We start from the raw sequence: 27,464 nt of genomic DNA on the forward strand, positions 1-27,464 counted from the left end.
AGAGAGAGCGAGAGGGAGTAACAGAGGTAGTGAGAGAGAGTCAGAGAGTGAGGGGGAGTCAGAGAGTGAGGGGAGTGAGAGAGAGGGGGAGAGTGAGAGAGAGAGAGGCGGAGAGGGAGTGAGTGAGAGAGAGAGACGGAGTGAGAGAGAGTAAGAGAGAGACGGAGTGAGAGAGAGGCGGAGTGAGAGGCGGAGAGAGAGGCGGAGTGAGAGAGAGAGGCGGAGTGAGCGACAGAACGAGAGAAAGGAGTGAGAGAGACGGAGTGAGAGAAAGACGGAGGGAGAGATGGAGAGAGAGACACTGAGAGTTAGAGAGAGATGGAGAGAGAGAGAAGTGGTGTGTGTGTGTGTGTGAGAGAGAGAGAGAGAGAGAGACGGAATGAGAGAGAGAGAGAGAGAGACGGAGAGAGAGAAAGACGGAGGGAGAGAGAGATGGAGAGAGAGACACTGAGAGTTAGAGAGAGATGGAGAGAGAGAGAAGTGGTGTGTGTGTGCGAGAGAGAGAGAGAGAGAAAGAGATAAGTGGTGTGTGAGAGAGAGAGAGAGAGAGAGAGAGAGAGAGAGAGAGAGAGAGAGAGAGAGGGACGGAGTGAGGGAGAGAGAGATACGGATTGAGAGACGGAGAGAGAGAGAGAAGTGGTGAGAGAGAAGTAGAGAGAGAGAGAGAGAGAGAGAGAGAGGGACGGAGTGAGGGAGAGAGAGATACGGATTGAGAGACGGAGAGAGAGAGAGAAGTGGTGAGAGAGAAGTAGAGAGAGAGAGAGAGAGAGAGAGAGAGAGAGAGAGAGAGAGAGGGACGGAGTGAGGGAGAGAGAGATACGGATTGAGAGACGGAGAGAGAGAGAGAAGTGGTGAGAGAGAAGTAGAGAGAGAGAGAGAGAGAGAGAGAGAGAGAGAGAGAGAGGGACGGAGTGAGGGAGAGAGAGATACGGATTGAGAGACGGAGAGAGAGAGAGAAGTGGTGAGAGAGAAGTAGAGAGAGAGAGAGAGAGAGAGAGAGAGAGAGAGAGAGAGAGAGAGAGAGAGAGAGAGAGAGAGAGAGAGAGAGAGAGATGGAGAGTGAGTGAGTCGACCACCATATGTGGCCCCTCGGTCGACCAACATGTGGCCCCTCGGTCGACCAACATGTGGTCCCTCGGTCGACCAACATGTGGTCCTTCCGTCGACCAACATGTGGTCCCTCGGACGACCAACATATGGCCCCTCGGTCGACCAACACGTGGTCCCTCGGTCGACCAACATGTGGTCCCTCGGTCGACCAAAATGTGGTCCCTCGGTCGACCAACATGTGGCCCCTCGGTCGACCAACATGTGGTCCTTCCGTCGACCAACATGTAGTCCCTCGGTCGATCAACATGTAGTCCCTCGGTCGACCAACATATGGCCCCTCGGTCGACCAACATGTGGCCCCTCGGTCGACCAACATATGGTCCCTCGGTCGACCAACATGTGGTCCCTCGGTCGACCAACATATGGCCCCTCGGTCGACCAACATGTGGCCCCTCGGTCGACCAACATATGGCCCCTCGGTCGACCAACATATGGCCCCTCGGTCGACCAACATATGGCCCCTCGGTCGACCAACATATGGCCCCTCGGTCGACCAACATGTGGTCCCTCGGTCAACCAACATGTGGCCCCTCGGTCGACCAACATATGGCCCCTCGGTCGACCAATATGTGGTCCCTCGGTCGATCAACATGTGGTCCCTCGGTCGATCAACATGTGGTCCCTCAGTCGACCAACATGTGGCCCCTCGGTCGACCAACATGTGGTCCCTCGGTCGACCAACATGTGGTCCCTCGGTCGACCAACATATGGCCCTTCGGTCGACCAACATGTGTCCCCTCGGTCGACCAACATGTGGTCCCTCGGTCGACCAACATGTGTCCCCTCGGTCGACCAACATGTGGTCCCTCGGTCGACCAACACGTGGTCCCTCGGTCGACCAACACGTGGTCCCTCGGTCGACCAACACGTGGTCCCTCGGTCGACCAACACGTAGTCCCTCGGTCGACCAACACGTGGTCCCTCGGTCGACCAACATGTAGTCCCTCGGTCGACCAACACGTGGTCCCTCGGTCGACCAACACGTGGTCCCTCGGTCGACCAACATGTAGTCCCTCGGTCGACCAACACGTGGTCCCTCGGTCGACCAACATGTAGTCCCTCGGTCGACCAACACGTGGTCCCTCGGTCGACCAACACGTGGTCCCTCGGTCGACCAACATGTAGTCCCTCGGTCGACCAACACGTGGTCCCTCGGTCGACCAACATGTAGTCCCTCGGTCGACCAACATGTGGTCCCTCGGTCGACCAACACGTGGTCCCTCGGTCGACCAACATGTAGTCCCTCGGTCGACCAACATGTAGTCCCTCGGTCGACCAACACGTGGTCCCTCGGTCGACCAACACGTGGTCCCTCGGTCGACCAACACGTGGTCCCTCGGTCGACCAACACGTGGTCCCTCGGTCCATCTGGCTCTCCGGCGACCACCATCTGTGTTAATTTGATTGTCGATAAACAAAGAGGTTTCGGCTTCAATTCCTAGAGAGGTGAAAGCTGGTATACTTCTGTTTACCCACCAGTGAATACCTACCCCTTGATTTAGGCAACTGTTGTGGATTGCAACTTGGGAAAGAGTCAGTACGTAGCCTAGGAGGACCTCACTGAACCTACAGATTTTGCTACCAACATAAGGAAACCATTGAACATTATAGATTATTTACCTGCCCGAAACGCTGCGCGTGCTAGTGGTTTTACAAGACTGTAATTACCATATTTGTATCCTCACATTCCTTATGTACATTCTTGTATATGCATAAATAAATAAATAAATATATAAATAAATAAGAAAGCAAGAGTGAATTATATTTAAGTTACGGATTAAATTAAAAAATAAAAATGGCTAAGTGTACGTTTTCTCTGGAGAAGCTGTTCTCGGATAGAGGGATGACTTTGCTAAACTGTCTCAGACTTCAACCTGCATTGCATTGACTAGATGTGTAGAATATGTTCTCACTCGAATGACTAGGCCAAAGTGTGTATAATGGATGGATAAACTATAAAATGGGTGAAACAGAATGGAATACGATAATGATTGAAATAAAAGAAGTGTAAATAGAGCAACAGTGGGAGTGCAAGTGGATAAAACCGATTTAGTTTTGTGTTACTTTTTTTTTTTTATCGCGGAAATAAAATTGAGAAAATGTACATACAAGACCAAGAAGACTATCCTTAATTAAGGTGTGTGTAGTGAGGCAGGTCGCTAACCTGTTGCGCATAGTACTCTTACTTATCTATATACACATGTGCTTCAACAGAGAGTCGAGATGACGAGCAACGAAAACAAGTTTTACTGTCAAACTATTCTTTTGGAGGAAACTTGTGGTGATGGGGGCCCGGACGCCCACTTGTGGTGTTGGGGGCCCGGACGCCCACTTGTGGTGTTGGGGGCCCGGACGCCCACTTGTGGTGTTGGGGGCCCGGACGCCCACTTGTGGTGATGGGGGCCCGGACGCCCACGTGTGGTGATGGGGGCCCGGACGCCCACTTGTGGTGATGGGGGCCCGGACGCCCACTTGTGGTGATGGGGGCCCGGACGCCCACTTGTGGTGATGGGGGCCCGGACGTCCACTTGTGGTGATGGGGGCCCGGACGCCCACTTGTGGTGATGGGGGCCCGGACGTCCACTTGTGGTGATGGGGGCCCGGACGCCCACTTGTGGTGATGGGGGCCCGGACGCCCACGTGTGGTGATGGGGGCGGACTCGTGGACACACACACACACACACACACCAAGTTTTTACCACACATGACACGTGTAACTGAACTTAAAAAAAAATTCAGGTAAAGATTTGAAGTGAGGCAGCAGACAGAGAGTCGTCACTTGGCGTCCTAGGTGTAACACTAGTCTGCAAGAGGTTTTCAAGATGCAGTTTCATACTTCAGTTCACTGCTTCACTAACTTTCAGAAACGCAACACTTAGCTGCAGGTCACACGCACACTCGCAACTTGCTTCAGCGCTCGGCTGTTTGCCTCAGTGGAAAGTTTTCATCTGTTCTGAAATAAGGCTTTGTCTGAAGAATTGTTTTGAACATTTTTGTCGTCAATTAGACTAGCGAGTCCTGAGCCGTATACACACTGCCAAGCACCTCCAGTCACAACTCTCCATCGAAACACACTTGGTTGAAAGACTAGATGCAACATTATAAATAAACTCACACTGGACTGTGCTATAGTCCTCTTGAGTCGTGGCTTACTACAACGCAAACCAACTGACTACTTGTCTACTACTCAAACTGCCTCTCGTTGTGGTGTAAGTGATGACTGGGACGTGAAGATGATCATTCAAAGACCTGCTTTGAAGTATTATTTAACAAAGAAAAAAAAACGGAAATAGCTCAGCTACGCCCATAAGTCCCGACGCTGGTGTTGAAGTGGTTCAGGTCACCGCGTGTTGGTCCCACTGTTGTTGACGGAGGAGTCGGTTGTTGCCGTAATCTATAGTGGCAGGTCCCTCCACACCTTGCTGAGAGTACTGTACTCTGGCGGCAGGTCCCTCCACACCTTGCTGAGAGTACTGTACTCTGGCGGCAGGTCCCTCCACACCTTGCTGAGTACTGTACTCTGGCGGCAGGTCCCTCCACACCTTGCTGAGAGTACTGTACTCTGGCGGCAGGTCCCTCCACACCTTGCTGAGAGTACTGTACTCTGGTGGCAGGTCCCTCCACACCTTGCTGAGAGTACTGTACTCTGGTGGCAGGTCCCTCCACACCTTGCTGAGAGTACTGTACTCTGGTGGCAGGTCCCTCCACACCTTGCTGAGAGTACTGTACTCTGGCGGCAGGTCCCTCCACACCTTGCTGAGAGTACTAGAGGTTACACTCCAGCAAGAGCCGTTATGAATCTTCCACTGCTACAGGTACTCCGGCGGCCTGCTCCCTGGTGTCGCAAGCTCGCAGGAGGTTCGAGCAGGCTGACAGCCGACGCCCGGGTGTCAACAACACAGCAAACATCACTTCACAGGATCAGGTGGCAACGTTTTGCGAGGCCACGCAACGATGAAGACCTAAAACGTTTCATAACTAACTATAGCCACTACGTTTGACAAAAATATAACACAAGGGCGTGTTTCCAAGTGGCCAGAGGGCGCTGCTCGCTTGTTTCATCAGGTATTTGTACACAGTGCTGAGTTGTACTTTCTTGGAAGACTTGTCGTCGAGTCTTAACTAACTAGGTTCTTTCACTCGGCAGGCAGAGATTATCATATCAGTCACCAAAACTGCAAGAAGTCTGCATATGAACTATATTTACATTCATTCACTCGTATTCAATTGTTCGTCACAAGTTTCATATCCAGTTCACACCTTGGACGTTGAACAATCACGTCTTAGGCAGCAAAGATATCAAAAGGTAGGGAAGTCAACAGTTGTGAGCAGCACGGGCACGCAGCCCATTTGAATTTTTAACAGTCAGAAACTGTGTAGTAATTTCCTAAGTTCAAAGAGGCTTCAGAAGTCTCAAACATGTGGAGATATCTCGCATGTACGAATGCATGAACTCTTCTTTGAGTTGAGAGGGGACACCAAAGATTCTCGTGGCAGAAGTCAATCAGTTTTGCCCCGAGATTCAAGAAAGCTGCATGGAGACGGAAGACGGGGACATACTAAGGAATACAGTTTGGAGCTCACATTTGCTCCACTACGAGGGAAGGGCATCTCGAGGCCCTCGGGCAGGAAGACGGGGCTGAGTGGACCAGGAAACACTTGTGGTCCGGAGATGAGAGATGTGGTGGTTTTTGGGAGGAGTAGAAGTCCATTGGTGATGCCTAAGGGCTCTTTGAAGTAATCAAATCCTTCCGTTACCCTCGGTTGATACACCAGGGTAAAGTGTGAGCCACTTTGTATTCCACCGAGACATATATGGCGTTACTGTGGCTTTTTGATAGGCGGATACATTTTGGGGGGGAAGTATCAGGCCTCCACACTCTCGGGACGTTGAGTTATGGCACTTTGGAACAACATGTAGCCACTCAGCCGCTGTCAGTGCTTCAGTTGATGATGCGGCAAGCCGATATTGGTGGCGGGGACGTCACCAGCTGCATGAGGGTGTGAGGCGAGGAGTTCACACGTCTTACAGGTGCAAGAGACAAGGACGTCACATATGTTGCAGTTGCATAAGAGTGTAAGCAGCTGCTAGCTCCTCCGGCAGACGTATGCATCGGTCTGCGCTGCCCTCCTCGTCTGCAACATAAGCAACGCACCTTGTTAATCATTCTGCAATTAGTAGGTCTTAATAAATGCCAACATTTTCAGAAAGAAAAGTTATCAGTAGGGCAGCAGAGGTTCACCTCCTCCTTTTTTATTTGGCACAAACTAGTCTTTTAGTTATGCTAACATAATTCTTAGTTTCCCTAGCTAGGAGTCTTACCTAATAAAGATCTCGCTTACTTGTCAGAGATTTCTGCTACGTAGCGAAAACTTCCGCATATTTCAATTGACATTAAGAACATTATTGTTGTTTTCACGTGTCATAAGATAGCCTTCAATAGATCAATTTTAATAATAAGAATTGAAGACGAGATGAGACTCTTAATGATAGGACTAACAGCAAGACTGACAAGTATAAGGCAAGAGAACAGTCACACAACATATACTATAGACAGAATTTTTGTCACGTTACAAGAGATATTCCGTCGATCTGGTCCTCACCTGAGGACCTGGCGTCGGCCAAGGTGGCCCTTGTGGTCCACGACGCCAGGTGAAGACGGCTGCTGTAGCTTTCACCGCCAGCAGCTGTCTCGCGTCCCCCAAAGACCAGCGAAATGGAGTCTCTTGAAGTGGAGGGCCCGGGAGTGGAGGGCCCGGGAGTGGAGGGCCCAGGAGTGGAGGGCCCGGGAGTGGAGGGCCTGGGAGTGGAGTTTGTAGACGTTGAAGCTCGGTGTAGCCAGTCCTCGCCCGGCTCTAGCGTCCTCTGCTTCTTGACACACGGGGATCCATAATTCCGATGTCGGTCATATCTCTTGATGACTCGTCCTTCCTCTTCGCCCTGTGGCTTCACCTGGAGGAGGTCTGGCCGGCCAAGGACTCTGGTGCCAACGCTCGGCACCTGCCCATCTTTGACGTGCTCGAAGGAGGCGTTCCAAAGAGCTTGGAAGCTCTCCTTGGGGCTGGAAGTGCAGAGTGGCAAGGACTGTGGAAACTCATCAGAAGGCTCTGACGTTGATGATGATTTGTAGGGTTGGAGGGGGTCATCATGTTGAGGGGAGGCGGAGGTGGAGGAGTACTGGAGGTCGCCGGAGGGGCATACTGCGGCCTCCAAGGAGTTATTGAGATACCGGTGGAGGAGCGTCGTCTTGAACTTGGGCGATACTGACACCTCTTCGGGAGACTCGAGGACTGGAGGGTCTGAAAAAAAGTAACACATTAAGTATCAACGCGACTCTTCGCCAGGACCTGAAGGCTGAACTGATTTACAGACTTTAGTCTAATCAGGAAATATTCGTAATACATAGATTCAGACCCAAAGAATTCATAGGTTTCGTTTGTTATATTTAAACTATTTCTACATACAGTCTGAAATTTTGTATCCATATTTGTATGTTTTGTCATAGAACATTGAGATATTTCCTTAAAATAGACAGCTTGGGGCTCCCAGGGCAGCTTGGGGGCTCCCAGGACAGCTTGGGGGCTCCCAGGGCAGCTTGGGGGCTCCCAGGGCAGCTTGGGGGCTCCCAGGGCAGCTTGGGGGCTCCCAGGATAGCTTGGGGGCTCCCAGGATAGCTTGGGGGCTCCCAGGACAGCTTGGGGGCTCCCAGGGCAGCTTGGGGGCTCCCACGGCAGCTTGGGGGCTCCCAGGATAGCTTGGGGGCTCCCAGGACAGCTTGGGGGCTCCCAGGGCAGCTTGGGGGCTCCCAGGGCAGCTTGGGGGCTCCCAGGGCAGCTTGGGGGCTCCCAGGACAGCTTGGGGGCTCCCAGGACAGCTTGGGGGCTCCCAGGACAGCTTGGGGGCTCCCAGGACAGCTTGGGGGCTCCCAGGATAGCTTGGGGGCTCCCAGGATAGCTTGGGGGCTCCCAGGATAGCTTGGGGGCTCCCAGGACAGCGTGGGGGCTCCCAGGACAGCTTGGGGGCTCCCAGGACAGCTTGGGGGCTCCCAGGACAGCTAGGGGGCTCCCAGAACAGCTTGGGGGCTCCCAGGACAGCTTGGGGGCTCCCAGGACAGCTTGGGGGCTCCCAGGACAGCTTGGGGGCTCCCAGGACAGCTTGGGGGCTCCCAGGACAGCTTGGGGGCTCCCAGGACAGCTTGGGGGCTCCCAGGACAGCTTGGGGGCTCCCAGGACAGCTTGGGGGCTCCCAGGGCAGCTTGGGGCTCCCAGGACAGCTTGGGGGCTCCCAGGACAGCTTGGGGGCTCCCAGGACAGCTTGGGGGCTCCCAGGACAGCTTGGGGGCTCCCAGGACAGCTTGGGGGCTCCCAGGACAGCTTGGGGGCTCCCAGGACAGCTTGGGGGCTCCCAGGACAGCTTGGGGGCTCCCAGGGCAGCTTGGGGGCTCCCAGGACAGCTTGGGGCTCCCAGGACAGCTTGGGGGCTCCCAGGACAGCTTGGGGGCTCCCAGGACAGCTTGGGGGCTCCCAGGGCAGCTTGGGGGCTCCCAGGACAGATTGGGGGCTCCCAGGGCAGCTTGGGGGCTCCCAGGACAGATTGGGGGCTCCCAGGACAGCTTGGGGGCTCCCAGGACAGCTTGGGGGCTCCCAGGACAGATTGGGGGCTCCCAGGACAGCTTGGGGGCTCCCAGGACAGATTGGGGGCTCCCAGGACAGATTGGGGGCTCCCAGGATAGTTTGGGGGCTCCCAGGATAGCTTGGGGGCTCCCAGGACAGCTTGGGGGCTCCCAGGACAGCTTGGGGGCTCCCAGGACAGCTTGGGGGCTCCCAGGACAGCTTGGGGGCTCCCAGGGCAGCTTGGGGGCTCCCAGGACAGCTTGTGGGCTCCCAGGACAGCTTGGGGGCTCCCAGGACAGCTTGGGGGCTCCCAGGGCAGCTTGGGGGCTCCCAGGGCAGCTTGGGGGCTCCCAGGACAGATTGGGGGCTCCCAGGACAGATTGGGGGCTCCCAGGACAGCTTGGGGGCTCCCAGGACAGCTTGGGGGCTCCCAGGACAGCTTGGGGGCTCCCAGGACAGCTTGGGGGCTCCCAGGACAGCTTGGGGGCTCCCAGGACAGCTTGGGGGCTCCCAGGACAGATTGGGGGCTCTCAGGATAGCTTGGGGGCTCCCAGGACAGCTTGGGGGCTCCCAAGACAGCTTGGGGCTCCCAGGACAGCTTGGGGGCTCCCAGGACAGCTTGGGGGCTCCCAGGACAGCTAGGGGCTCCCAGGACAGCTTGGGGGCTCCCAGGACAGCTTGGGGGCTCCCAGGACAGCTTGGGGGCTCCCAGGATAGCTTGGGGGCTCCCAGGATAGCTTGGGGGCTCCCAGGACAGCTTGGGGGCTCCCAGGACAGCTTGGGGGCTCCCAGGACAGCTTGGGGGCTCCCAGGACAGCTTGGGGGCTCCCATGGCAGCTTGGGGGCTCCTATGGCAGCTTGGGGGCTCCCAGGACAGATTGGGGGCTCCCAGGACAGCTTGGGGGCTCCCAGGACAGCTTGGGGGCTCCCAGGACAGCTTGGGGGCTCCCAGGACAGCTTGGGGGCTCCCAGGGCAGCTTGGGGGCTCCCAGGACAGCTTGGGGGCTCCCAGGACAGCTTGGGGGCTCCCAGGACAGCTTGGGGGCTCCCAGGGCAGCTTGGGGGCTCCCAGGACAGCTTGGGGGCTCCCAGGATAGCTTGGGGGCTCCCAGGACAGCTTGGGGGCTCCCAGGACAGCTTGGGGGCTCCCAGGACAGCTTGGGGGCTGCCAGGACAGCTTGGGGGCTCCCAGGATAGCTTGGGGGCTCCCAGGATAGCTTGGGGGCTCCCAGGACAGCTTGGGGGCTCCCAGGACAGCTTGGGGGCTGCCAGGACAGCTTGGGGGCTCCCAGGACAGCTTGGGGGCTCCCAGGACAGCCTGGGGGCTCCCAGGGCAGCTTGGGGGCTCCCAGGACAGCTTGGGGGCTCCCAGGACAGCTTGGGGGCTCCCAGGACAGCTTGGGGGCTCCCAGGGCAGCTTGGGGGCTCCCAGGACAGCTTGGGGGCTCCCAGGATAGCTTGGGGGCTCCCAGGATAGCTTGGGGGCTCCCAGGATAGCTTGGGGGCTCCCAGGACAGCTTGGGGGCTCCCAGGACAGCTTGGGGGCTGCCAGGACAGCTTGGGGGCTCCCAGGGCAGCTTGGGGGCTCCCAGGGCAGCTTGGGGGCTCCCAGGACAGCTTGGGGGCTCCCAGGATAGCTTGGGGGCTCCCAGGGCAGCTTGGGGGCTCCCAGGATAGCTTGGGGGCTCCCAGGATAGCTTGGGGGCTCCCAGGACAGCTTGGGGGCTCCCAGGGCAGCTTGGGGGCTCCCAGGATAGCTTGGGGGCTCCCAGGATAGCTTGGGGGCTCCCAGGACAGCTTGGGGGCTCCCAGGGCAGCTTGGGGGCTCCCAGGATAGCTTGGGGGCTCCCAGGACAGCTTGGGGGCTGCCAGGACAGCTTGGGGGCTCCCAGGATAGCTTGGGGGCTCCCAGGACAGCTTGGGGGCTCCCAGGATAGCTTGGGGGCTCCCAGGACAGCTTGGGGGCTCCCAGGGCAGCTTGGGGGCTCCCAGGATAGCTTGGGGGCTCCCGGGAGACTCCCAAACAAGACCCAGAATCGAATCAACTTCTCCAGGAAGGACAAAACAGTTTAGCAAGGCGACCCTCCGACGCCTCGTCCACGGAAGTCGTCCACACGTGTGCCCGCCTGTCTTACCCTCCCCCTTGGCGCTTCCTTGAGACCTGACACTCCCACCACCCCCCCCCCCCTTTGGGGCCAAGAATCATCAATCATTCACGTAACCATTTACGAAACCCGTACATGTTAAGACCTTAATCATGACGTCCTTTATTTACGGTTATGAAATCAGCTTTCTAAACCCAGATGTATAGGCTTCGTAAAGGGGTGGGGGGCTGCGGCGTGGCGCGGAATTCTGCAGGGGGGGCTCCCTCTGCCTTACCTTGAGGAACGGGAGGCACCCAGGTGTTGATGGCATCGTCCGGGAGGATGGGCAGCGGCTCCGACTTGCCGGTGATGACGGCGTTGTAGACCCTGACCCGCTCCTCCCAACACAGCCCCAGGCCGCGCGTCGCTTCGCGGATCCGGCGACGCATGTTACCAAACCATTCGCTCACCTGCCGTTGGGGGGGAGGAGGAGGAAGAGCTGATGAAACGGGTTACGGGCTCACCATAGCCCGTGCTACTTTTGAACTTGTTCCGAGTAGTGGAATCTATAACAACAACAACATGATGAAACGGATGAGGCGCGTTTGTGAGCTGACCGGATTGGTTGTTGGTGAGCTTGGAGGGTTGTTAGCTAGCTTAAAGGGTTGTTAAGTGAGCTTGGAGGGTTGTTAAATGAGCTTGGAGGGTTGTTAGCGAGCTTGAAAGGTTGTTAAGTGAGCTTGGATGGTTGTTAAATGAGCTTGGAGGGTTGTTAAATGAGCTTGGAGGGTTGTTAAGTGAGCTTGGAGGGTTGTTAAATGAGCTTGGAGGGTTGTTAAGTGAGCTTGGAGGGTTGTTAAATGAGCTTGGAGGGTTGTTAAGTGAGCTTGGAGGGTTGTTAAGTGAGGTTGAAGGGTTGTTAAGTGAGCTTGGAAGGTTGTTAACAAATTTGAAGGGTTGTAAGCGAGCACACACATACAGCTGGCTTGGACAGTCAACAGTGTATGTGTGTGGAGGTGTAGTGTAGGATACAATGATATACAAAATTGTATGTAATTGTCATAACTAATAAACTTTCACTATTTCTGGGAGGGGCTCTTGATGTCCCGCTGATGGTGTGGTCAACTGTGAAGAGACGGTTTATATGTGAAGTTACGTAACTAGTCCATCAGAAGCGATATATATATATATATATATGTCGTACCTAGTAGCCAGAACTCACTTCTCAGCCTACTATTCAAGGCCCGATTTGCCTAATAAGCCAAGTTTTCCTGAATTAGTATATTTACTATAATTTTTTTCTTATGAAATGATAAAGCAACCCTTTTTTCTATGTATGAGGTCAATTCTTTTTTATTGGAGTTAAAATTAACGTAGATATATGACCGAACCTAACCAACCCTACCTAACCTAACCTAACCTATATTTATAGGTAAGGTTAGGTTAGGTAGCCAAAAAAAGCTAGGTTAGGTTAGGTTAGGTAGGTTAGGTAGACGAAAAAACATTAATTCATGAAAACTTGGCTTATTAGGCAAATCGGGCCTTGAATAGTAGGCTGAGAAGTGCGTTCTGGCTATTAGGTACGACATATATATATATATATATATACATATATATATATATATATATATATATATATATATATATATATATATATATATATATATATAAAATATATATATAAAGACGCTGATTAATTAGGTGGAGAAGTGTCAGTTCTTAATATATATATGCTTCCGTTTTCTTTTTATGGGTTCCTTTGTGAGAGTGTCAAGGTGGGTGACACGTGTGTGTGTGTGTGTGTGTGTGTGTGTGTGTGTGTGTGTGTGTGTGTGTGTGTTGTGTGCGTCCCCACGACCCAGCCCACTCTGCTACACCACCCCATCACTAGTGTAGCCATCATCGCCATCATTAGTCCAAGAGCTAATAGCTTGATCCTGCAGACTCAAATAGTAAATACACACGCACATACACAACCCCTAGTGTGTGTGTGTGTGTGTGTGTGTGTGTGTGTGTGTGGGGCGAACATTCGTGCAACCTTCAGGTCAGGTACGCTTTACAGACGTTACATACAACTTCCGTCATACCAATACGATAATATGAAGCCATGAAGCCCTAGTGTGGATGCCTTGAAAATAGATAAGTCAATACTAGAGATAGTCCAGCAGGATGTTACAAGACTGGTCCCTGAACTAAGTGGACTGAACTACTAGGAAAGGCAGTATGCTTCACCACAGTGGTGCAACAGAAGGGAAAGCGGAGATATGATAGCAACAAAAAGGCTTCATTAAAGGCTTTCACAAAAGGGAGAGAGAAGCCAAGTGTTGTCGACAGGGAGGTAATAAAGCAGTTTAGTGGAAGTATTTGAGCTAAGAAGGGAAGAAGAAGTTAATCGCCATACATAGTAAAACTATGTATGGCGATTAACGTCATACATAGTTTTATTAGTTGCTAGCAAGAGAGTCGGGGACCATCACAATAACCTACCAGTAACCGAAAGGCGGGACCCAAGAGTTGAAGCTCGCTTTGCTAACATTCATATGAGTATACATTAATAAAAGAATAAGAGCAACAGTTAAAGCAAAATAAATTTTTACTAGGTTTCAGACTACCTGTTTAGATTAAGAGTCAGCAGCACCTGGCTGGAACCCTCCAACCCGTCCTCAGACTAAGTCCATTCCATCCAGCGGTCGACCCCAAAGACGCATTCATCAAGTTTAACATGCTGTTTATTTAAAATAGGAATTTTCTCAAATATAAATTGTTATATATTTAGCGTACTGTGCATAATAGTTAGGCATAGGTTAGGTTAGGTGTTTAGGTTCTGTTGGCGATTATTTGTAGTACGTGGGTGAAGCATTTATAGCGTTATGGTTCGAACATCATTCGTCAGTGAAGCACTTGCTCCGGAAGTGTTCGAACGTCATCAGTTGTGAGTCATGTGTGTAAACCGTTTTTCATTCATGAACAGCGGGTTTGGCGGGTGCATGGAATGGACTTTTTCCTTTTTTATGAGGACGGGCTGAACCGTCGCTTTGTAAAGTTCAGAGGAAAAATTGAGACGTTCAAGAGAATGAGTGAAGCCCAACAGGCACCGCATGGGCAAGCTGGAGGCCCGGACGAGCCACGGGAATATAATGATGTACTTGGAGTGGGAGCAGCGAGCACGTGTCCTTAAGCGAGAGGTGACCCAAGCAACAACATCCCACAACTTGGGAAACAAATGTGACATTCCCAGAACATTGCATTGTTCACCAAACACTTCGTGTAGAGGCGGGGCCCAGGAGCTATTCATCTCTGCTGTTACACACACACCATGCAGCCCCAGCATGGAGTCCATATCTAGTCAAGGATAAGACTAAACTGGAAAAGGTTCAAAGGTTTGCCACCAGACTAGTACCCGAGCTGAGAGGTATGAGCTACGAGGAGAGACTACGGGAATTAAACCTCACTTCGCTGGAAGACAGAAGAGTTAGGGGGGACATGATCACCACATTCAAGATTCTGAAGGGAATTGATAGGGCAGATAAAGACTGTCTATTTAACACAAGGGGAACACGCACAAGGGGACACAGGTGGAAACTGAGTGCCCAAATGAGCCACAGAGATATTAGAAAGAACTTTTTTAGTGTCAGAGTGGTTGACAAATGGAATGCATTAGGCAGTGATGTGGTGGATGCTGACTCCATACACAGTTTCAAGTGTAGATATGATAGAGCCCAATAGGCTCAGGAACCTGTACACTTGTTGATTGACGGTTGAGAGGCGGGACCAAAGAGCCAGAGCTCAACCCCCGCAAACACAACTAGGTGAGTACAACTAGGTGAGTACACACACACACACACACACACACACACACACACACACTTATTGACATTTAAAAATAACATTTTGTTTTTGCACAAGAGAGGTGGGCCCGGCGCCTGCTGCCACCCCAAACCACGGCAATGAACGGCTCGTTTCATTCACCGTCAACAGCGCCACACAACAGCTGGGGCAAGACGTGGGACACGCCTTGAACCTGCAAACGTCTTATTACAGGTAGAAACCTCTTCGTAAGGATCTTTTCTACGATTAGTTGTATATGTATAAAATAACTAGTGGGAGGTAAACACGTGTGCCATATGGACAATAATGCTGTGTGTGGACCGACCCGTTGTACGAGCTGCGGGAGAAGATGAGGGACTGGCAGTATGTGACCTCCTCCTCCTCCTCCTCCTCCTCCTCCGACACGAAGTTCTGTACTTCAGGAAGAGAAGTTTCTGTACAAGCTTATCTTATCCCCATGTTACGTGTGGGTGAGAGAGAGAGAGAGAGAGACGTGGGAGGCAGAAACCACTTTCTAATGGCTCTCTGGTTGACTATTTGGATAATTGGGTGCAAGCACTTAAGTTTGCTATAACACATCCTGTCTTACGAAGCCCATTCCACATTGTTGAATTCCACATTGTTTCCTGACCACCCACATCTGGCCGGAGATTCCTGGTCACCCACATCTGGCCGCCCATTCCTGACCACCTACTTCTGGCCGCTCATTCACCCATTCCTGAGCGCCAAACACCACGCATCGCCGTGGCTTGCACTACCCACAGGTCCACCATCCACACGCCCTGGCAAACCACGACCATGCAGTGTTTGGTCAATGTTGAATCATTGCTAAATCAATAGAGTTTGCCCTTCTTACTCCCTTGACGAGGGGGAAGGAGAGAGAGGTATTATTTGTAGGAAGAGCAGTTTCCGTGAGCCTACAGAGATACACTGTTGCCACACCCATATTTAACTCCAACACACCCCCTTGGATATATCCCATAATAACCCCCTTCCCCCATACCCTCTGCCCCCCTCATCTGGCATCGCTGGGAAGGAATAATCGCCAAACAATTTACAAAACAATTGCCATCTTCGTCACCAAACCATGACGACGTTCCTAAGATTTTGTTCATTGTGATATTTTTTGTTTTTGCTTCTCTTGCGGGGGAAACAATTTGGTCGGACTAAACCTTGAAGGGCGGCTACGTTTTCTATGATGCGGCGGTAAGCGACGCTGAAGAAAATCGGGAATGAGACAAGCGTTGGTAAATAAATAGGAATATTACATAAGGCAAATTATGAGAGAAACATTGTCAGGCATTTTTAGCGATCTATTAAGCTAATCGTGATGTTACTGTGTGTGTGTGTGTGTGTGTGTGTGTGTGTGTGTGTGTGTGTGTGTGTGTGTGTGTGTGTGTGTGTGGATGGTGGAGGTGGTGGCATACTCCTGCGGCGTCTGGCACACTGTTGCAGGCATAGTGCCAATACTACGGGGTTGGCACTGCTTCTAGTACCCGGCACTCTCTCTCATACATACACACACACACACACACACACACACACACACACACACACACACACACACACACACACACACACACAAAGGGGTGCGGCTTGATTACTGATTCGCCCTCTCTGATTCCTGCACTTTATTCGTTCTACTATCTCTCATTCATTCTCTCATTCTGCTTCTCACATTCTATCACAGACACACCAGAAGCCGCACAGTAATTCCTGAAGCCGAGAAACGGACTCCTTCCTGCGGCTCACGGCAAGCCTTACCTTACATGTTCCTCCCTGGAACACAACCCGCCAATCGCTTTACTCCCAGGTCCCCAGTTACTTCTGGGTGATTAGGGGCGAACAGATAGGACTGGTGCCCAATTAACATCGTATTTCTCTTCGTGATACGTGCAGTCTGCATGAATCACGAAGATACGTGATACTTGATGTGGAGAGACGTGACAGTGGCGCATCAGTGGTAATGATTGGGCAGAGGTTGGAAGGTTATCGATGTTGTCTATTTGTGTGAGGATAAAGACAAAAATAAACATATGGGTGGAAATGGACTCAGGATGGCTAAGATGAGAGGTGGTGGTGGTGGTGATGGTGGTAGCAAAGTGTGGCTGTTGTATGAAGTGTGTGTGTGTGTGTGTGTGTGTGTGTGTGTGTGTGTGTGTGGGTGTGTGTGTGTGTGTGTGTGTGTGTGTGTGTGTGTGTGTGGTTAAATCAAAAGACTGAGTTTGTAAGTCGAAGTTGTTGTTGTTTTAGATTCAGCTACTGGGAACAAAAAGTTGCGAGTAGCACGGGCTATGGTGAGCCCGTCGTACTCACCTGGCACAGGAGATGTGCCCAGTCGAAGTTTGTTTGGGGGGTTAGTCGCATGTTCAGATAGGTTAGGGTAGATTAGGGTAGGGTAAGTTAGAGTACATTAAGTAACGTGGGATTAATGTGTATAAGGTTAGGTTGGGGTAGGTTAGTTGGGTTAGGTTATGTTGTGGTATTTCAGATCTTTACGTCTGGGATGTGAATACATTAGTCTTCCAGGACGTGTGGGTAGTACACCGTGTTGAATATCTGGGAGTGGTGGGGGGGATGTGTCGTGGGATAGTGGGGCTTATGTGGGTGTTACCTGGTTGATGGGGTTCTGGGAGTTCTTCTACTCCCCAAGCCCGGCCCGAGGCCAGGCTCGACTTGTGAGAGTTTGGTCCACCAGGCTGTTGCTTGGAGCGGCCCGCAGGCCCACATTCTGTGACTCTGTTCAGTCACAGTGCCAGATCGTTGGGAGGTTTGTACAGCTAAAGGTTTCTTACTCTTAGTGCCGGTGGCTGGGGGTTTGTGGCAAGTCAGCTTGGGGCGTGACATGGGTAAGACGTGCTAAGGGTTTATTTAGGAGTTTGTCCAGCATTAGTTCAAATGATTTGTATACAGCAATGGTTGGTGCGTCAGGGCGGATGTCATTGTCTGTGGATGAGGTGTGTGTGTGTTGGGTCAGCCTCGGGGATGGTGTGTGTTGGGTCAGCCTCGGGGATGGTGTGTGTTGGGTCAGCCTCGGGGATGGTGTGTGTTGGGTCAGCCTCGGGGATGGTGTGTGTTGGGTCAGCCTCGGGGATGGTGTGTGTTGGGTCAGCCTCGGGGATGGTGTGTGTTGGGTCAGCCTCGGGGATGGGTTGGTTTACTTGTGTTAAGAATTTAGTTAGGAGTGGGTCCAGCGCCTTTTCTAGTGCTTTTGTTGTACAGTATTTCTTTGTGTGTATTTACCTATCAGTAATTACCTATATTGAGGTCTTGCGCTTTATGAAGCGCCTAACTATAGCCTTGTACTTGTTGCGTTTCAATTTAACTATTCTGACATCCGAATTCTTTGTCGAATCTGGCTTTAAAGTTGTGGATGGAGGTATTTTCCACAACTTCTTTCAGTGCTTGACATTTAACGTTTTTCACGTTGCTAATAATCTTCAGTATATTGTAATATGCAATAAAACATGCCCTTTCAGGTAATTTTAAATGTTCTTCGTGTGTTTGGGACACAATATTATCTGGATGTCAACACCTGGGCTGCTGCTCGTGTTTACATTCTGGAGGCATAGTACTGGCACGTAAAGAAGCATCGTACGTGTGCGCCATGTTGATGACCCCCACTCATACCTGTCTCCTGAGGTCCTGCCACATTAGTCTCTCTTAATGCAGCGTAGGTCCTAGCAGCTGCGGGGCTCTTACTACTACAACGACACCAGATGAAAATGTATCACAGTATTTAGCTCCGGTGTTACCTCATGGACAAAAAATAAACTCTGTTCAGTCAAGTCAGAGTTGTGGCGGTTCGCGAAAGCTGTTTCGGACAAAGCATCTGATTTACACGTTTATTTGAGGACAATTAATTAGATTATTCTGATTTCTCAGCCACATTTTATGGAATGTTGTAGTTCCCGTTTAAGTGTGACTCGGTCTCGCCAGCGCTGTCAATAAAAAGCAAGTCTTCCCATGATTAAAAACAAATGTCCCTCAGTACATTATAAAAACATAGAGAGACTTGTGTTGCCTGATGAAGGATGAGTCACCGCTACTCACGGTGTCTCACCACGACATCGAGTTGCCACATATCTTTGGCGTAAGTTTCATCATATCCCCTGTGGGCGCCCCTGGTCTGGGCGCCCTTGGTCTGGGCACCCCTGGCGTGGGCACCCCTGGCGTGGGCACCCCTGGCGTGGGCACCCCTGGCGTGGGTTCTACCATCACTTCCCACACATCTCTCATCACCCACTCTCCCTAGTGCTGGGCATAAAGGGCTTCACCACCCCATGCCTGGGTTGACCTTCGTCGCAAACAGCTCGTATTCTCGTGTTTTGTTCCTTAACTCGTGCTCGTGAGGTCCAGATATCTCCTTAGTGTCTGGGTCAAGACGCAGGAAGAGGTACGCTGGAGTGAGGCAACTGTTGTGGGCCGCATCCTTGGCCAGGAGCGGCCACCACCACAAACCTCACCTCACAAAAGGGTTTCGATAAGAGTTGTCTACATCAGATCATGTCAATGACTAGAAATTGCCAAGGCTGTAGCGTGTATATCGCAGGCTGTAGCGTGTATATCGCAGGCTGTAGCGTGTATATCGCAGGCTGTGGTGTGTATATCGCAGGCTGTGGTGTGTATATCGCAGGCTGTGGTGTGTATATCGCAGGCTGTGGTGTGTATATCGCAGGCTGTGGTGTGTATATCGCAGGCTGTGGTGTGTATATCGCAGGCTGTGGTGTGTATATCGCAGGCTGTGGTGTGTATATCGCAGGCTGTGGTGTGTATATCGCAGGATGTGGTGTGTATATCGCAGGCTGTGGTGTGTATATCGCAGGCTGTGGTGTGTATATCGCAGGCTGTGGTGTGTATATCGCAGGCTGTGGTGTGTATATCGCAGGCTGTGGCGTGTGTATATTCACGGCTGAGCTGTAGTCATAAAAATTACACAAGTACAAATAATGTAGAAATAATAACAAATACTTTAGCTTAATACTTCTCAATATTATTCTAAAAGGGCATCAGAAAGTGTAGATGAGTAATCAAGCCGCACCCCTTTGTGAGTGTGTACTCACCTAGTTGTGCTCGCGAGGGTTGAACTTCGGCTCTTTGGTCCCGCCTCTCAACTGTCAATCAACTGGTGTACAGGTTCCTGAGCCTACTGGGCTCTATCATATCTACATTTGAACCTGTGTATGGAGTCAGCCTCCACCACATCACTTCCTAATGCATTCCATTTACTAACTACTCTGACACTGAAAAAGCTCTTTCTAATGTCTCTGTGGCTCATTTGGGTACTCATCTTCCACCTGTGTCCCCTTGTTCGTGTTCCACCCGTGCTAAAGAGTTTGCCTTTGTCCACCCTGTCAATTCCCCTGAGAATTTTGTAGGTGGTTGTCATGTCTCCCCTTACTCTTCTGTTTTCCAGGGACGAGAGGTTCAGCTCCTTTAGTCTTTCCTCGTAGCTCATACCTCTCAGTTCCGGGACGAGCCTGGTGGCATACCGCTGAATCTTCTCTAACTTTGTCTTGTGTTTAACTAGGTATGGACTCCAGGCTAGAGCTCCATACTCCAGGATTGGTCTTACATAAGTGGTATACAGGGTTCTGAACGATTCCTTACACAAGTTTCTAAATGCAGTTCTTATGTTGGCCAGTCTAGCATATGCCGCCGATGATATCCTTTTGATGTAGGCCTCTGGCGACAGGTTCGGTGTGATATCAACCCCCAGATTTTTCTCTATATTTGACTCTTGCAGGATTTCACCTCCCAGATGATACCTTGTGTTCACCCTCCTGCTCCCTTCGCCTAATTTCATTGCTTTACACTTTCCTGAGTTGAACTTTAGCAGCCATTTTCTAGACCATTGTGTGTGTGTGTGTGTATGTGTGTGTGTATGTGTGTGTGTGTGTGTATGTGTGTGTGTGTATGTGTGTGTGTGTGTGTGTGTGTGTGTGTGTGTGTGTGTGTATGTGTGTGTGTGTATGTGTGTGTGTGTGTATGTGTGTGTGTGTGTGTGTATGTGTGTGTGTGTGTGTATGTGTGTGTGTGTGTGTGTATGTGTGTGTGTGTGTATGTGTGTGTGTGTGTGTGTATGTGTGTGTGTGTGTGTATGTGTGTGTGTGTGTGTATGTGTGTGTGTGTGTGTGTATGTGTGTGTGTGTGTATGTGTGTGTGTGTACTCACCTATATGTACTCACCTATATGTGCTTGCAGGATCGAGCATTGACTCTTGGATCCCGCCTTTCGAGCATCGGTTGTTTACAGCAATGACTCCTGTCCCATTTCCCTATCATACCTGGTTTTAAAATTATGAATAGTATTTGCTTCCACAACCTGTTCCTGAAGTGCATTCCATTTCCCCACTACTCTCACGCTAAAAGAAAACTTCCTTACATCTCTGTGACTCATCTGAGTTTCAAGCTTCCATCCATGTCCTCTCGTTCTGTTACTATTCCGTGTGAACATTTCGTCTATGTCCACTCTGTCAATTCCTCTGAGTATCTTATACGTTCCTATCATGTCCCCCCTCTCCCTTCTTCTTTCTAGTGTCGTAAGGCACAGTTCCCTCAGGCGCTCTTCATACCCCATCCCTCGTAGCTCTGGGACGAGTCTCGTTGCAAACCTCTGAACCTTTTCCAGTTTCATTATATGCTTCTTCAGATGGGGACTCCATGATGAGGCGGCATACTCTAAGACTGGCCTTACGTAGGCAGTGTAAAGCGCCCTAAATGCCTCCTTACTTAGGTTTCTGAATGATGTTCTAACTTTTGCCAGTGTAGAGTACGCTGCTGTCGTTATCCTATTAATATGTGCCTCAGGAGATAGATTAGGTGTTACGTCCACCCCCAGGTCTCTTTCACGCGTCGTTACAGGTAGGCTGTTCCCCTTCATTGTGTACTGTCCCTTTGGTCTCCTATCTCCTAGTCCCATTTCCATAACTTTACATTTGCTCGTGTTGAATTCTAGTAGCCATTTCTCTGACCATCTCTGCAATCTGTTCAGGTCCTCTTGGAGGATCCTGCAATCCTCATCTGTCACAACTCTTCTCATCAACTTTGCATCATCCGCAAACATCGACATGTAGGACTCTACGCCTGTAAACATGTCGTTAACATACACAAGAAATAGAATTGGTCCCAGCACCGATCCTTGTGGTACTCCACTTGTTACTGTTCGCCAGTCCGACTTCTCGCCCCTTACCGTAACTCTTTGGCTCCTTCCTGTTAGGTAGTTCCTTATCCATTCTAGGACCTTTCCCCCCACCCCCGCCTGCCTCTCGAGCTTGAACAGCAGTCTCATGTGCGGTACTGTATCAAAGGCTTTTTGGCAGTCCAGAAATATGCAGTCTGCCCAACCATCTCTGTCCTGTCTTATCCTCGTTATTTTATCATAGAATTCCAGAAGGTTTGTTAGGCACGATTTCCCTGTCCAGAACCCATGTTGATGTTTGTTCACAAACCTAATGTTCTCCAGGTGTGCAACCAGTCGTAGCCTAATTATTCTTTCCAGTATTTTACAGGGGATGCTTGTCAGTGATACAGGTCTGTAGTTAAGTGCCTCCTCCCTATCTCCTTTCTTGAAGATCGGCACGACATTTGCCTTCTTCCAGCAACTGGGCAATTCTCCTGACATAAGTGACTCATTAAAGATCATTGCCAGAGGCACGCTGAGGGCCTGTGCTGCTTCTTTTAGTATCCACGGTGATACTTTGTCTGGTCCAACTGCTTTAGTTGCATCTAGAGTTGTCAACTGTTTCATTACCTCCTCTGCTGTCACCTCTATATCTGATAGTCTTTCATCTAGGGTAACCCCTTCCAACAATGGGAGCTGCTCAGGCTCGGTAGTGAACACTCCATGGAAACTGGCATTCAGTGCCTCGCAGATTTCCTTGTCACTTTCAGTATATGCCCCCTCTGTCTTCCTTAGTCTTGTCACTTGGTCGTTCACCGACATTTTTCTTCTTATATGACTGTGTAGTAACTTAGGTTGTTTTTTCGCTTTGATTGCAATATCGTTCTCATAGTCCCTTTCCGATGTTCGTCTTATGTTAATGTAATCGTTCCTAGCTCTGTTGTATCTGCTTCTGTTGTCCTCTGTTCTTTGTCTTCTGTACTTCCTCCACTCCCGCCTGCTGGCCATTTTTGCTTCCTGACACTGTCTATTAAACCATGGGTTATTATATTCCTTCTTATTTTTTCCCTTTACCGTTGGTATAAATCTCTCTTCGGCCTCCTGGCATTTCTGTATGACTAGGTCCATCATATCTTGGACTGTTTTTCCTCTAATTTCTTCCTCCCACTGCACTTCACCCAGATAGTCCCTTATCCTCATATAGTCCCCTTTCCTGTAGTCAGCTCTCCTTTCCCAGATCTCTTGTCCCATGGTCATAATTTTGAATTCCATCATGTAGTCAAAGACTAGGACACAATGGTCACTGGCCCCTAGAGGTATTTCATGCTCTAAATTCTCGATATCTTCTACGTTCTGGGTGAAAATCAGGTCTAATAGGCTCGGTGCATCTCCTCCTCTTTCCCTTGTGTCTTCCTTCACATGTTGTGTCAGGAAATTCCTGTCTATAACATCTACTAATTTTGCTCCCCACGTTTCATCCCCTCCATGGGGATTCCTTGATTCCCAATTTATCTCTCCATGATTTAGGTCCCCCATGATCAGCAGCTTCGCTCTCATTCTGTGGGCTAGTGTTGCTGCCTTCTGCAGTTCATCAATACATGCTTTGTTGTTGTCATCATACTCCTGCCTGGGTCTTCTACTGTTTGGTGGGGGATTGTAGATTACCATGATCACAATCTTCCTCCCATCTACTGTCAGAGTTCCATGTATGAAGCTTGTGCACTCATTGGTAACTCGATTTCCCAGGTCTTCAAACTTCCATTTCCGCTTTATTAGGAGTGCTACTCCCCCTCCCTGTCTCTGTGTCCTCTCTTTTCGTATCACCTGGTACCCTTCAGGAAAGATAGCATCTGAGATCATGTCATTAATTTTAGTTTCCACAATTGCAACTATGTCAGGATCTGCTTCACTCACTCTTTCTTTTATCTCTTCTGCTTTATTAGATACCCCATCAGCATTGGTGTACCAAACCTTGAGATTCTTCATGGAAACTCTTGTACCAGAGTTCTCCCTTTCTCTGGGGGTCTGGGGGGATCTGGGGGATGTCTGGGGGGTGACTGGGGGCAGAGGGGATCTGGGGGATCTGGGGGGTGTCTGGGGGATGACTGGGGGCGGGGAGGGTCCGGGGGATGTCCGGGGGGATCCAGGGGGTGTCTGGGGGGGTCCGGGGGGTGTATGGGGGGTGAAAGAGTTCAGGAGGGGTGCTTGGGGGGCTACTGGGGGCTGGGCTTCTAGGAAGGTAGGTAGGAGGGTCTGGGGTAGGGCCTGGGTAGGTAGGTCTGGAGTAGGAAGGGCATACTGGGTCTGAAGATTAGGGAGGGCATAGAGGGGTTGGGAGATGGCGTAAGGTTGGGAGACAGATAGAGGTTGAGAGGTTGGGAGGGGGATGGATAGAGGGGGTGGGGGGGACCTCCCACCTCCCTCGCAAGGGTGGGGGGTCACATGGAAGGAGAGGGGATGAGGAGGGGTGAGGGCAGGGTAGGCTTTGGGTGTTGAGGGGATGAGGTCTGGGTGGGTTCTTGGGGTTGAGGGGATGAGGTCTGGATGGGATTTGGGGGTTGAGGAGATGAGAGCTGGGTGGGTTTTGGGGGTTGAGGGGACGAGGGCTGGACGGGTTTTGGGGGTTGAGGTGATGAGGGGGTCCTTGGAATGTGGGATGAATTTGACTCCAGTGGGGTCAGAGGGGTCAAGGGATGTGCTGGGGAGATAAGCAGGGGCGGCTGATTTGGGAAAGGGGTGACCTGAGAAGCACGTGTGAGCTGGTTAGCATGGGGTGGATTAGCACTGGGGTGTGTAGCTGCGCTCAAATGGGAAGAGTCGTATTGTTGTTTGCTTGCTCTGTGGGCAATCTGTTCCTCCTTCGTCATGAATTTGTCAATAAATACGTTGTAGTAATTTTCGCTACCTCTGAGTAGGTGTTTGTGATGCAGTATGTAATCCACTGCCTCTTCGTTAGTGAACTGTACCAGGACAGGTCGTTTCCTGTTACAGTTGTATGGTCCAATGCGTCGGTGGACTTGCACCTCATTCCCTGCCATCTGGGCTCTCATGTCTCTCAAGATCCCCTGTAGTTCCAAATCCTCAATCTCCATCCTTTCCTGCCTCGATGGTGCCCTGGCTTCAAGTAATCCATGGATTATGATTGTCCTCTTTCTCAGTTCAGGGTCATGCTGGTGGCCCTCTCCCTGGCTGACGTGTGTGTGTGTGTGTGTGTGTGTGTGTGTGTGTGTGCGCGCGTGTGTGTATGTGTGTATGTGTGTGTGTGTGTGTGTGTATGTGTGTGTGTGTGTGTGTGTGTGTGTGTGTGTGTGTGTGTGTGTGTGTGTGTGTGTGTGTGTGTGTGTGTGCGCGCGTGTTTCCACTTACCCTTCACCCCTCCCACAACTTCATTTCCCCTACTTTCTCCGCCCTTATTTTCAATCGTCCCCCCTTGGCTCCTTTCTTCTTCGTTGACATCCCCCCTCCTCTCCCCTAGTCATCACCCCTCTTACCCCTCCTCTCCCCCTCCCCCCCCAGTCATCACCCCTCCTCTTCCCCCCCCAGTCATCACCCCTCTTGCCCCTCCTCTCCCCCTCCTCCCCCCCCCAGTCATCACCCCTCCGCCCCCTACACTACCCCTGGCTTGGGGCCAGCGATACCCTGGTCATCCTCAATGACTAGGAGCAGCCGTGTGTCCCTTCGCTTCACCCAGGTGTACCACATGACCCATCTCGTGTGCAACAACTGGGACGGGTGTGTTTCCATCTCGTGTGCAACAACTGGGACGGGTGTGTTCCATCTCGTGTGCAACAACTAGGACGGGTGTGTTCCATCTCGTGTGCAACAACTGGGACGGGTGTGTTCCATCTCGTGTGCAACAACTAGGACGGGTGTGTTCCATCTCGTGTGCAACAACTAGGACGGGTGTGTTCCATCTCGTGTGCAACAACTGGGACGGGTGTGTTCCATCTCGTGTGCAACAACTGGGACGGGTGTGTTTCCATCTCGTGTGCAACAACTGGGACGGGTGTGTTCCATCTCTGTTCCATCAGCAACTACATCACCAGACTCCACCTGTCCCACTCGCTACCCCTCACCGCTCCTGCTTGCTGTTTGCCAGCGGTTCTGGTCAGCGTGGAGAGCAGCAAGGGAGGATACCAACACCGCAAGAGGGGCCTATGCTATCCTGTTATGTCAATATTTGCTATATTGAAAGTATTGGCATGTGCTGCACCAGACACCTATTCAACAGCCTGGTTGATCAGTCCAGCAACCAGGAGGCCTGGTCGACGACCGGGCCGCGGGGACGCTAAGCCCCGGAAGGTAACCTCAAGGTAACCTCAAGGTAAGGTAACACAACCATGCAGCAGATTAACGAAGAAAAGAACCCAGGAGTCAGACTCCATCACTAAAGATGGAGTCAGGAGTCAGACTACATCACTAAAGATGGAGTCAGGAGTCAGACTCCATCACTAAAGATGGAGTCAGGAGTCAGACTCCATCACTAAAGATGGAGTCAGGAGTCAGACTCCATCACTAAAGATGGAGTCAAGATTCAGACTCCATCACTAAAGATAGAGTCAAGATTCAGACTCCATCACTAAAGATGGAGTCAGGAGTCAGACTCCATCACTAAAGATAGAGTCAAGATTCAGACTCCATCACTAAAGATAGAGTCAAGATTCAGACTCCATCACTAAAGATAGAGTCAAGATTCAGACTCCATCACTAAAGATGGAGTCAGGAGTCAGACTCCATCACTAAAGATAGAGTCAGGAGTCAGACTCCATCACTAAAGATAGAGTCAAGATTCAGACTCCATCACTAAAGATGGAGTCAGGAGTCAGACTCCATCACTAAAGATAGAGTCAGGAGTCAGACTCCATCACTAAAGATGGAGTCAGGAGTCAGACTCCATCACTAAAGATGGAGTCAGGAGTCAGACTCCATCACTAAAGATGGAGTCAGGAGTCAGACTCCATCACTAAAGATGGAGTCAGGAGTCAGACTCCATCACTAAAGATGGAGTCAGGAGTCAGACTCCATCACTAAAGATAGAGTCAAGATTCAGACTCCATCACTAAAGATGGAGTCAGGAGTCGGACTCCATCACTAAAGATAGAGTCAAGATTCAGACTCCATCACTAAAGATGGAGTCAGGAATCAGACTCCATCACTAAAGATGGAGTCAGGAGACAGACTCCATCACTAAAGATGGAGTCAGGAGTCAGACTCCATCACTAAAGATGGAGTCAGGAGTCGGACTCCATCACTAAAGATAGAGTCAAGATTCAGACTCCATCACTAAAGATGGAGTCAGGAGTCAGACTCCATCACTAAAGATGGACCCAGGAGTCAGACTACATCACTAAAGATGGACCCAGGAGTCAGACTACATCACTAAAGATGGAGTCAGGAGTCAAGACTCCATCGCTAAAGATGGAGTCAGGAGTCAGACTCCATCACTAAAGATGGACCCAGGAGTCAGACTACATCACTAAAGATGGACCCAGGAGTCAGACTACATCACTAAAGATGGAGTCAGGAGTCAAGACTCCATCGCTAAAGATGGAGTCAGGAGTCAAGACTCCATCAGTCACTTAAGTGGAAGCTGCAGAAAAAACAAAAAAATAGGAGGGGCGATTTTTGACAAGCCGCCGTGGTTCCTGTCCCCGTCGAGTTCACTAGACTGATAGATAGTAGCCCCCTCAAATAAATTCAGCTAAA

At 51.0% G+C, this 27,464-nt stretch overlaps 1 protein-coding gene across 1 annotated transcript in view; it reads right to left on the reverse strand.

Moving 5' to 3' along the window:
• Positions 1-995: 995 nt before the first annotated feature.
• The window catches only part of LOC123745182 (uncharacterized), a 52,737-nt gene continuing 26,268 nt past the window's right edge, over positions 996-27,464 (reverse strand). Inside the window, exons 4-6 of the mRNA XM_045725494.2 lie at positions 11,104-11,278; positions 6,715-7,410; positions 996-6,246 (exon numbers count right to left, since the gene is read on the reverse strand). Coding sequence (XP_045581450.2) covers positions 6,161-6,246; positions 6,715-7,410; positions 11,104-11,278 — 957 coding nt within the window. The 3' untranslated portion in view covers positions 996-6,160. The remainder of the gene's footprint in view (positions 6,247-6,714; positions 7,411-11,103; positions 11,279-27,464) is intronic.

The sequence above is a fragment of the Procambarus clarkii genome, chromosome 10 (assembly GCF_040958095.1).
Source record: "Procambarus clarkii isolate CNS0578487 chromosome 10, FALCON_Pclarkii_2.0, whole genome shotgun sequence".
NCBI classification, from domain to species: Eukaryota; Metazoa; Arthropoda; class Malacostraca; order Decapoda; family Cambaridae; genus Procambarus; species Procambarus clarkii.